The sequence below is a fragment of the Nipponia nippon genome, unplaced genomic scaffold, assembly GCF_047370975.1.
Source record: "Nipponia nippon isolate SJK-2023a ecotype South Korea unplaced genomic scaffold, ASM4737097v1 scaffold_2, whole genome shotgun sequence".
NCBI lineage: Eukaryota > Metazoa > Chordata > Aves > Pelecaniformes > Threskiornithidae > Nipponia > Nipponia nippon.
Genome location: NW_028262336.1, coordinates 93,617,368 through 93,630,108, shown reverse-complemented (window position 1 = coordinate 93,630,108; position 12,741 = coordinate 93,617,368). Strand labels below are relative to the sequence as shown.

Genomic DNA, 12,741 nt, shown 5'->3' with positions numbered 1-12,741 from the left:
ATGGAACAAAAATATCAAAAGTAACTGCAGATTTTTATGGCAAAATTTTGAATAGGAGCTGAAATTCCCAATGACTTTTGTTTCCCTGCTCACCATCTTGTTTTAAATACCTAAAGAATGCTGACATCCTCCACCTTCTATTTTATGTCATTCTAACCTGTTACTGCAATAATTTCTTTGTGCATTTCATTGTTTGCATTGTAAACCTTTCCTTGTTTTTTCCTATGGATCTGCCAGTTTTTGCTATCTTTTGCATCTGTGCTTAGTAGTATCGTTTAATCTCAGGGTACATAGCCCTAGGTAGGCAATGTGCAAGTACTAGAAAATTCAGTCCTGGATCCTGGAATATTAGATAAATAATGAATAATAAGCTGAAGGATTGAGATAATCAAATATATACGTTTTTGGAGTAGTGTACTAATATGAAACCTCAACTGGCAATAGAAGGAGAATGAAGATGCTATAAGAGAGATTTGTGGCCACCTTTGCTTTTTAAAATGTAATCTAGATCTTACATGGATAAGAAAGTAAGAAATGGAGTAATTTAGAATGAGTCACAAGCAACTGATAAATTGAAAACAAGCAGTGAGAAAGATAGGAAAAATAGAGTTGGTGGCAAGATGCGTGACCTAATTGCAGAGTTATAATGGAAGAAATGTAGACAGCCGAAGTTTCTAGGTTGAAGAACAGAAAAAATCAAGGAAGTGAACATTAAAGATACTAAATTTTGCCTGCAAAGGGTGGATGCTGTTGCAGAAGAGGGATGGCAGTTTTGAGCATGGGGTGGAGAGATTTTAAAGTAAATTGAGATAAAGATGAACCCAGAAAAAATCCTTAAGATGGAAATAAAATGAAATGAAGTGAAATGACAATAGAAAAAGGGTCAAAGATCAGCAGTGGTGGATTGAGGGTCAGTGATCAAGAAATGGTGGAAGAAATACAATTACTTGCAAAACAAGAAACAACATTTAATAAAGATATGGCTTGGCAAATTGTTATTTTGGAGAATGTTAGATCCAATTAGGATCAAAAGTGAATAGGTAAGACCCAAGAAACAAATGACAATGTGTCATCGGACGAGAAGATGGCAGACTTCAACAAGATGATCAGTAACTCTGTGTGGGGAGCCGCTGTGCGTAGAGAAGAACGAGGGAACAGTTGAAAGGTGTTCTGTTGCTCATTTGTTCTTATTATCATTTGCTGCATTGCTCGCTTTCATTTCATTCAGAGCCCCAAGAAAGCGAATATGGTTTTCACATTTCGCTCTTGCCTATTGTAATAAAAATACTTGAATTGGAATGCATGCATCTGAAGCTTTTCATTCTATGTGTAAAGACAACTATACCAAAATAGAAATGTGAAAGACAAATTTTAGTTTTACTGAATTCAAAAGATCAGCAACATTAACTGTGAGATTTGATGGAGATTTGCTGCTCTAGAAATTTACACTTATATACTTATCCTGAGAAAGAGGTTGGCTATTGCAAGTGAGAAGTGATACGCTAAACTATTTAATTTCTGTTCTTTTTGAACAAAGACTACCAAGGTTACAAAGAAAAGATTCATGTCTAATTCACTACAGTCCCTTGAAAACACCAGTATGCGTTGCTAAATTTTCAGTCATGCATATATGCCATTTAGTTTTCAAGTTTTGGAGAAATCCAAATATTGAGCACATGAAAGTTCACCAATTTATTCTTGAAGAGTAAGGTCTTTTATGTTAGATTGAAGCTTTGGCAAAGAATTTTAAGAAAACTTGCAATTAAGTCTTTCTTTACTCTTTTGGCAAATAACATGGAGCTATTTTCAGCTATTCAGGTTTCCTGGAGTATACTGAAAGAGCTAAAGGTATTGAGACCACTTCAGGCATCTAGCTTACCTTTTAACATTGTGATGATTGTGTTGTCAGTGATGGGTGATTACTTCACATACTAAGCTGAGGGTTTGTACTAGGACTAACAGTATTGCAAACTGTGGATTTTTTTGTTAGACATCTGCTTTTCTATTTTTTTTTTTTTTCTCTTTCGGATAATCAATGTCATTGAACCTCTTTATATGAGGGACTCAATAGTGCTGCAAGCAGCAAAAGAGGTGCACTGAGAAAAGTAAGTTTTATGGCAGAATTTCATGGTTCTCAGCCTTTGGCTACAGTGAAACTAAAAGATATAAATCAATTACGTTGTATTCAATTGTGTTGTGAAAACTTGTTTTCTTCTACAGTTATTGCAGACTCTCTGTAGTAAGGCTTAATCTGTTGTTCTGGAAATATAGCTATGACCATAGACGTGCCCTGTAAATAGGAGACCTTACCATGAGGAATATGGTTGTGTGTAACTGTTATTTTAAAAATGCACGTTTATTGATATTCAAGCTGATTCAGGACGAGACGTTTCTTGAGTAAGATAGGACTTTTCACAACAGAAAGAAATTTAGGCTGTAGATTTTCCTTTCTGTCTCTTATAGTGAAATATTTTACTGCTGGGACTTGCTTACTCTTTGTTATATGCATGCTGCACTCTAAGACAGTTCCTGGGTGTTGGAATTGTTGACAAACTTTTAATGAATCGGTGTTCTTGGTTTGTGTTTCTGTATGTTCCTATGTTGTGAATGAAAGGAATTAAGAGTTATATACTCAGTACTTTTTCCCAAAAGTGGATTTCTTACAGCATGTTCCCTCTAGAGCTGGTGTCTGCTACAGTGTAGTGTTAGGATATTAAAGAAACAAAATTATAACTCTTTCCCTGAGACACCATTTGACACTCATACTCATGTTCAGAAACTTTTAAAAATTTTTTTCAGCCTATAATTTTTTCTTCTATTTCTCTTTATCAACTCTAATGCTCTTAAAATTCTTTTCTATCTTTAATGTGTACCACCTTCAAATATTCCATCAGATGAATGTTTTTCCTTTCAGTATTTCTTGACCAAAGTAAATATGTAGCTATTTTAATCTTCCTTTGTAAATCATTCTCCAGTCTCTTGATTATTTTTGTTGTTGGTTTTTTTTTTTCCTCCGAATTCCATGTAAATTTTCAATATCTTTCTAGTATTGAGATGCCTAGGAGCGAAGGCAATATTGCAAATATGTAGTTACCTCTGCTCTCATTATTCAGAAGTTATATTTAGTATTACTGCACATAGCAAATTCATATCTAAATTGCTGTCCACTATACTTGTAGGCTTTTTTCAGTATTACTGCATTGCAGATTTTTATCTACTGTTTCAGATCTGTGTTTCTAGTATGCATATTGCCAGATGCTGTTCCTTGCACTTCCATTTCCTAATTCCTTTATTACATTCCACACACATTTCTAAACTCCCAAAAGCTGATATTTCTCTTGCCCTGGCAGGTTAATCGAGGTTATCTTGCTTCTTGAGTTTGTTGCCTGTATGACTCTTGGAAAATAATTTTGCTTTAATATATATGCTTTTTTTTCTGCAAATATTTAATAACTGCTGTTCCTGCCCTGGGGATGGAGTTTTGAGAATCTCCATCTTGTTTTTGTTAGCTGTCCTAGGTTTGAAATACCCACTTCCATTTTCTCACTTATTTTATTAAGTGGTCATCAGCACAGAAGCAGCAGTTGCTATGTATGCATGAATTCATTCATGCGTGTATGTGTGTGTGTGTTGTGTGTATGTATGTATGCATATAGCTACTCACGTATAATGCATTTATCTACTCTTCCATTTAAAACAATGCTATTTACCTGCAGGAGGAGGAAGAAGAAACATATGAGCAAACTCTAGAATTCCGCAGAGGAGGTGATGGTCAGCCAAGACGGTCCACACGACCTACTCAACAATTTTATCAACCCCCAAGAGCTAGAAACTGATTAATAAGAAATAAAAGGTAAATATATGATATTGACATTTTATTTATGGGTTTAGATTTCAAGAAAAGTGAATCTGGATTGTTCTGTACTTCCGTGTTCTTCAGTCTTTGTGATGTTTGTGAAAGAACTTTCTACAACTTTGCCAGTAGTTGGTTGTATAAGAACCTTCAGCATTGGGTTGCAGATGATTAATATTTTGAACAAATGAATTACTGTAATCACCATTTACAAGCAAATAGACAACTTAAAATTCCTAGGAAAACCTTGTTTCTCATTTAAAAAAAAAAGTATTAAACAATAGCACATGTGTGACCTACTTTGTTTATTAGTGGTAATCTGTTTATAAGGAGCAAGCACAGAGCAGTGATTGGTACACCTACGGAGAACTACTGATATTAATTCAGTGTCTTATTTAAGTGAAAGTTTTATGGTTGTGTCTTTTTAGTTCCGAAACCACTTCTTGCGATCACCTGCATGAAAGATATGTTTGGCATATTGCTTCTAATTTTTTTTAGGGATATTTGTATATTTATGATAGAAGTTGTGTATCTCTGTTCTTCCAGATTTCGTGGCTGTAGGAGGAGAATATACTTGTGGGAAGGGGGAAGGCAATAAAAACACTTTGGCAAATAGCTTTTTAACTTTGCTTTATGTAAGGACTCACGTCATCTGAGCAAGTTTTTACTTGATACTTTTTCACCTGAGAGCAGCAGCAAGCTTCTCTCATTAACATACATTGGACCAACTTCTTCTCTGAAATAAGTGGCTGCAGTCCATGCTGAACTCAGTACTGTCTGTCTTTGTCCAAGGTCCCATATTCTACTTTTTATGAGCCACTTATGTGAATAAATATTCTTTCTATTGCTTTGCTTAGCATGGAAAGGAGAATTTGCAACAGTAAAATCTAAAATCTGTGAGCTTACCATTGAATGGGAAGGTACAAGGCCTAAGAATATTTACCATACTCTGAATCTTGAGGATATACTTGCATCTATGCTTTATTACTTAGCAGAAATTAAGGGATTATATATCATCCTCAGAAAATACATCTGATATGTACATTCAGAAATCTAAAAAAGGCCAGCCAGATAAAACAGTTATAATTCTTTTACTAAACAAATCAAGTGTGCTGTACTGCTTTCATTTTACTTGTGGGTCTTCTAAATACTTAATTTTCAAATGTTGACTAAAAGTCTGTCCTGAATAAAGAAAGCTTTGTAAAGTCACATGCTATTTCGTGTATATGTATAATGTGTCTGTCTTGAATCTGATTTTTTTTTTTTTCCCCCTACTAGCCAGTTTATTTTTACCGAGCTCTCTTTAGTTCCTTTCCTTGCTCCAGTCCTCCAGCTTTAGTTGGCTTAATAGGTGATGCTGATGTCTGCAGCTTTTGATATTTCTGACATGCAATAATGCATGATTTTACTTTTTTGATCATATGCTAAAATACATTTTTCATTGGGGAGAGTACTGTCAATATAAGAGGAAAATTTATTCCTGACTCTTGCCAAGGTGATAATTATTCTATTTTTGCCCATATAATTTGATTTTCTATTTTAAGTAAGTGTATCAATCACTAGCAATAAACATGTCATGAGATAACTTATGCAGAAATAATTCTGGCATATGCACTGAGCTGAGTTCTGTACCAGCTCAGTTGGCTCAGAGGAGTGTCACTGCGATCAGCTGAATGAAATGTGCTCAGTGTAGACAGCAGTCAAAACCAGGGAGGGTTTTTTTTGTGTCTTTTGGTAATATTTTTGGTAGTTCTCTAATTTTACAGTATAAATCTGGAAAACTGTGTTTGACTTTGGTCACCTGGGAGAGGGGGGGAAAACAGGCATCCAGAGAGAGTGATAGTAACTCCTGTATCTCAAAAAGAGTGAATGAATTGTTGGCAAGTAAGGAACAACCTTTCCAAGGCATAGGTGGTTGTTCCTTGCAGGTTTTCTTATACCTTGCTTTGAAGATTCTAACAAGATCCCGATTTAAATGGACAGCAGACTCGGTATCAAAACCTACCTCCCATAAAAATAAACAGTTACAGCCCTTCCCCTGCCCCAGTTCAAATACTGTTGTTTTCTGTCAGACATCTCTAAATAAAGTAGCAATGGACTCTTCTCATCCAGGAAAAAAAAAATCAAGAAATATTTTGGAAAATGTGTCATGAAGCTGAATATAGTTTTTAAGCAACTGCTTACTTTGCTTTAAAAACTACATCTTTTATTGACAATACTTCCAGATATATCCTTCTTTTTCTTCATTATAATTTAAAACTCCCTTCCTCAGTTGATGAAATGAGGTATTTTCTGTGTCTTCTTTTGGCCCAGGACTGTTTACTTCAACATCTTCTCAGGTTAGATAGATAGTGCCAATTCGTTGTCCAAAACTGAACTTATTAACCCAGTGCAATGTACAATCAGTAACAGCTTAAACTTGGAAAATTTTGGCTACTTTTTTAAGTCTAACTCTGTTGGAATATTACGCACTTTATCTTCTACAATACAAATAGCAAATATTGTAAGAGTTCCACATACCTTAAATAGTCATCACTGTAAACAGCAATTCATTATGAGAAAATACAAGTTACTGCTTGATAGGAAGATTCATTCCCTTTAGATCAAAACATTCAATGCCATCTTCATTGGGTGCAATAACTGAATTGTCTTGAACTTTAATTAAGTGGAAACTCTCTAAATGGCTCAAATGTAGTCAATTAGAAGTTTATACATTTTATATTAAAATGATTTGGTAAATCTAGCTATTTTAATTAGCTGTTTTATCAGATTTAGGTTTGTATTTGGAAAATTTCCAGTATTAGGCTCAGCTACATTTCAGCAAAAAATAATGTAACAGCTATTTGATGTTCAGACTGAAAAGTAGTTGTCAAGATATGAAATTGGTCTTAGATTCTTAAAACACTAGGATCACTCAGGTAGAAAAAGAAATGAGAGGCAAGAGATGCCTTCTATATAGAGACTGGGTGGTGCTACTTAAGCATAGTTAGTTCCTGTATTAGTTCCAGTCAAAACAATCCTTTATTTTTGTCTAGAATTTGTAATATGGATTTTTTTCCTCTGCCACTGTGTTCTAGTGAATATTTGGAAAATCTTGTTCTTTTCTATTCAAGAGTGTGGCATTTGTGGTCATCTCTGAATAGTGTCAAAAAGTGGAAATTCTTCCTCAGTTTAAGAACACTCTATTGCTAATCTTTTTGAGGATAAAAATATTATAGTGCTGTATCCAGAAGCTTTTTCTGTGTGCTACGGATCAGCTTTTGCCTGCTAGACTTGCTTTTTGAAGCTCATGTAGAATCCAGTGTAGCTGCCCTCATTTGCCTTTTTGATAGGTAAAGTGATGTGAGGAGGTGTTTGTTGTGATACTGTGGTGGACATATTTATCAGGTATGGCTTATAGCTCCCCATAGTACATCTCATGCTACCATTTATCTTATACTTAGGTTGCATTTTGAAATGCATTCCATTTGACCTAATGAGGTACAGGTTGAAGACAGTGGAATTAGAGAGAAACCAGTCATGAAAATCTATTAAGATTTTCCAAAAATAAGTGGTGGATGTAATGAGTTCTTCTGCGAGTTTAAATGTAGGCAGAAAATCAAACACAGTCCTTTTTTCTAAATTGCTTTCAGCTTACCCAGACTTGTAAAACAGTGTAGGTTTAATGTCATGACATGTAAAAGTTCAGGAATATTGAATGTGAGTTCCTAGAAGTGGATTTCTATATGTTTTTTCCTCCTTTTTAGTTCCTTAGAGCTATCATAAATTGGTAAATTCTGTAGAATTTTAATATGGTAGTATTTAACATTTAAAATGCTTTGTTTTCAAAGGCAACTTAGACAGTTCTGAAAGTAAAGTTTGCTGGCTATATTTGTATTGAGTATGATAGGGACATATCAAGATGAAACATTAGGTCCATACAGTGTAGACATCACCTCAGACCCAAAAGCTCTTAGACCTACCTGTACAATGTACATCACTTGACAGGGAGGACTTACTAGCACCAGTACAGCAATGCAGAACTGAAGCTATACTGCTTCCCGGATTAGTTTTCAGCATGCTCATTTAGGTGTTGAAGTTGCCTTTGCAAATCTGGAATTGGTATTGACAAATATCAGGTCATAATCTATGTCTACAATGTAACGGGGTCTTAAGTGTGAGGAGGCTTTAGTTTTTAAAATCCTGAGTTGCTTTTTGAAAGTGGAATTTGGGTCCATGGGTTTGTTTAGCCTGGAGAAGAGACGGCTGCAGGGAGACCTTCTTGTGGTCTTTCAACACTTAAAGGGGGCTTATAAGAAAGACGGGGACAGACTTTTTAGCAGGGCCTGTTGGGGTAGGACAAGCAGTAATGATTTTAAACTAAAAGAGGGTAGATTCAGACTAGATATAAGGAAGAAATTTTTTACTATGAGGGTGGTGAAACACTGGAACAGGTTGGCCAGAGAGGTGTTAGATGCCCCATCCCTGGAAACATTCAAGGTCAGGCTGGATGGGGCTCTGAGCAACCTGATCTAGTTGAAGGTGTCCCTGCCCATTGCAGGGGGGTTGGACCTGATGACCTTTAAAGGTCCCTTCCATCCCAAACCATTCTATGATTCTATCCTTCTGAAGAGCTTCTTGCCACACTGTTCTGTGCTTTGGGTATTAAGAACAACGGCTGCAAACTTGCAGGAAGTCTTGACTTGGTGTTTATTATGAAGACAGAGTGATAGAGTAGTCATGTTAAGGTGAAGTTACAGAAGTATGGGGTAGTCAGTACCTCACTGTGGTTGTGTTTGACCTAGAAATGATCGTTTATTCATATCCAGCAGTGTGAGGTAGAGAACACTAACTCAGAATTTTATCAGAGCACTGCATTGAGAGCCCTTGAACCTACTTTAGGTTGCTTAGGGTATGAGTCAAATACTAGCTTTAACAGGTGTGTAAAATAAGATGTTCCTCCTAGAGAATCAATATATAAGGATTAGAATCTAACAATAATAAAAATACATCCTGAGCTTACACTTCCTATATAGAATGTCATGATAGTATGAAAAAGAAGGGGAACAAGTAATCAGAAATGAGTGTTTTGAAGAATCGTTGCTTTTGGAGGAGCTTGAAAGAACCTAAGAGTGAATCTATGAGTGCCCGGTCATTATCTGTTTCTTGGATCTTCCTTTGCTCCGTGACAGAATTAATCTACACCTTGTCACACTTGCTGTAAAGTCTGTATTGAAGTCCTTACCAATGGAGAAACTGCATTTTTGTGAGAAGTCATTGCCAGAAAGGGTTCTTTCCTTGTATTATACCAATCATATTTATTGCATTGAAGTGCAGCCTTCTGATTTATTCTTTTAAAGACTTATATCTCTTTAAGTACTGAAAAGCAGATATCCACTCTTTTGGAGGAAGAAAATTAAATAACAGTAAAGCATACGTTGCGCAAAGAGCAGAGAGTTTTTATGCTTATCTATTGTTTGTTTTTTGTTCTTTTTTTTTCATTTAGAAACCTTCTCGGGGTGGGGGGACATTCACTGGCAGCTCCAACTTGCTGAAGACTTCTAGAAGAAATTCTGGCTTTTGCGAAGCAACAGGATGGAACAAAGAAAGCTCATGTGAGCAGAAGGAGTTTGGACCTGACACCACAAGAGACTTTTTTAAAGTTCTTAGTTGTATGAAGCTGAATACTTTTTACATATGAAAGAGGCAAATTGTCATTGCTGCCATCAATAAAACCACAGTGCACTATTCTATTCTTTGCCTTGTATTCTTTTTACTGAGCCTCCGTTGTTAGTTAACATAATAGTAATGTATCATGATTTTTATTCATTTTGAATTGATTTTGGTTATAATATTCTTTCTAGTAAAGTAAAAGTAAAACTTACATTTTCTGAAAAGCAGACAGGATTGGGCCTTTAGTTTAGATTTTAGGCTAGCATTAGTGAAACGTTAAAATTTTTCAGCTGATTATTGTACAGTGGAATTCTGAATAGGTTTTGACTGTGTTTTCTGTGTTTATTTTCCAAAGTTGCTGAAGGCCAAATTACAAATTTGCCTATTAGGTTTTTCATGATCTATGACTAAAAAGTCAAAGGGGAGGAAAAAAAAAATCATCAGTTTCAATAGTCGTTTTCTAAATAATTTTAGGTAAATATTTTCTTTTTAGGAATATTTATATTACAGGAATAGAAACATTTTTAGAAGGTACAGGAAAGTTGTTTAGACAAAATTACTGAAAGATGCATATAAGTATTTTAAACGTAAATATGTGTATACATGCACACATGTGCAGCCTGTTGAATAGTAGGTTCTAACTTTCTTGTAGCTTTAAACTCTGCTTTCATTGCTTCATATCATTAGAATTTTTTCAATTATCATTGATGCTTGAAAGAACCTTATGTCAAAATACTTTTCATTCTAAGCTGTATCTTTGAACCTTATGTGATTATGACAAATAGTTGAAATTTGGCAATTTCTTTAGCTAAGAAGCACTCAAGATCTATGTACCATGCAAGTCCCTTCTAAGCTTTATTCTGATCATTTACTTAAGATGGAAATAGCACATATGTTTTGAGGTAGTTCTGTAAAGACAGAATTTTACCTAGGGTATGTATTGATGGTATAAGTTGTACAATTAATTCTACTGAATTTCTCTGAGTGCTCATACAAAACTCTGTTTGGATAAAACCTGGTTTATCTGGATGAAAAGTTTTATATTGATGGTGTAATTGAATGTATTTGCAGTACATAATGTGGATTACTGTCCGAATGCAGTCAGATCTTACCAAGCACATAAATATTTGCAGAATAATAAGGAACCAAATCTTTTGCTGCCGTAATGGATCCTGAGCAGCTTCTTGAGAATTACAATGCAACTCACTAATAATTCTAAAGAAATTTGGAAGCTTAAAACATGAACTGTGCAATGTTGAAGTTCTTTACTAACTGACACACAACAAATTTTAAGTAGTTTGTTAGATTTAAGTTAGAAACCACTTTCTAAATACTATGAATCATTCTGGTCAGTTCTGCTAAATTGTACCAGCAAATAAATAAATTGTAGATCTAATACATTGGATGTTGGATGCTTTACTTCCAGAATTGTCACTAATACCACTGATAGCAGCTATTCAGCTTCATAAAATGATGCAGCCATAGCATCGTTTTAAAAAGCAGTCTTGATTTTTTTTTTTTTTACAAATAGACTGTGCATTAAATGAGAGCCCTACAATCAGTGTACCAAAGCAAATGCTGAAATTAAAATAACTTCTATGTTCTTTTGAGCTTTCATTCTTGCTGTGAACTAAATCATAAAATTCAGAAAGCTGCAGTCTGATTTAGTGAACTGTAAAAAATAAAGCCTACTTATGAAAATTCGAAGACTGTAGAAATACAATGCAGCATTCCTTTGTAGTGCTTGTGGCACTCTGAAATTACCACGTGTATGTGCAACTGTCTATAGGCAAATTAAATATATTCGATAAAGTTGGTTTTGTTTGTAAAACAGTGAAGACCATGTCCTGGTCTTTTCACTGGTGCCTAGGAACTGGAAAGCCAGAGTAAGGAAATAGATGGAGAGTCTCCTTGAAAAGACATGTTGTCTTTGAGTGCTTTATGATTCTTTTCTGTTTTGGTTTCAACTGAAATAACTTCTTTTGAAAGCTCTGCCTGTTCAGGATCTGAAGAACCAGTGATTTGAGTAGATAAAAACTATTTGCGTCAACCTGTTCTGAAAAGCAAGAATTCATATATTCATGCTTGTTGATTCCTATATCTGGAAACAACATGATGATAAACTAGGTATGTATATAAATTATTTTCTTGATTTGCATAATCCATCAAAACCACAAATATAATAATTTGCCAGTCATAATGTAGGAAAGTTTACATACACAAGAACAACATTTATTTAGCTTTTATGTTCAGAAAAAGTTATGATGGCTAGGTAGGTCTTCAAAACTGATGTAAAAGTTAACTTCTGATTTGTCAAAAGCAACAGCAAAAGCAAACTCCTGAACTTTGTGGGGCTACATCTGTGTAGTTAAACAAAAAAGGCTGATAAGGAGCACTGGATCCTGACCATCCACACTATTTATTTACTAGCTTGATTTCTGACTCTATTTTGGAATGTTCTTGACTAGCCGTTTCTAAGACAAACCTGTGTCAGAGAAACTTTCCCCTTTGCAAGCTGGACATGAGCCAATCCGTGCCTTTCGACCTGTGAACCAATAGGTCCCTGGTCCGTGGCCCCCCTTTACTAGGGTTATAGATATAGCTTATGAGAATTTCTGTCTTGAATTTTAGGAATGCAATTCTAATGTGATGTTTTCCTTGCCATGGACTTGTATATAATATTTTTACCTAAAGGAAATTTTAAAAAAAGTTAGGATTTCTGATTTTAAATTATTCTAGAAGTTATGTGCCAAGGTGGTAATACTGTCATTGAATAAAATTAAATTTTATTTTTTTTTCCGCTTTATATTATTGAGATATAAAATCATTTTGAAACAAAGAGTGGAAATGTTCTGGTTTTATCTTACATGTTTTCAGAGTTTTGTAACAACATCTGATTGAAGTTGTCATGTTTTCAGTTAAAATTCTGCTTTGGACTAACATCTGATAGATATTCATATATATTTTATATATATAATTAATATAGCTTTTTCTTTTGTCACTAACACGTACTTTCTTATTAAGTCTTTGGCAACAACTGTACAAAGCGTTTTGAGGATCACTTGTCAAGGTCACTCTTCCAAGAAACACTGCTGGAATTGTCTCTGCAGAATCTCTCTCTAGTGACTTGAGCCTTAGACAGATGAAACTTGTTGGGAATATGGCTTTCCAAGGCAGTGTTAACAACACAGGTTTCCATTGGGGGGCAAAAGGTTGATGCCACAGGAAGGACAAAT

At 34.9% G+C, this 12,741-nt stretch overlaps 1 protein-coding gene across 4 annotated transcripts in view; it reads left to right on the top strand.

The window, feature by feature from the left end:
- TDRD3 (tudor domain containing 3) overlaps positions 1-9,585 on the top strand; it is a 121,583-nt gene extending 111,998 nt beyond the window's left edge. For all 4 annotated transcript variants that reach the window (XM_087757644.1, XM_087757645.1, XM_087757646.1 and 1 more), the window contains 2 exons: positions 3,717-3,853; positions 9,339-9,585. In XM_087757644.1, coding sequence (XP_087613770.1) covers positions 3,717-3,836 — 120 coding nt within the window. In that variant the 3' untranslated portion in view covers positions 3,837-3,853; positions 9,339-9,585. The remainder of the gene's footprint in view (positions 1-3,716; positions 3,854-9,338) is intronic.
- The last annotated feature ends 3,156 nt before the right edge of the window (positions 9,586-12,741 follow it).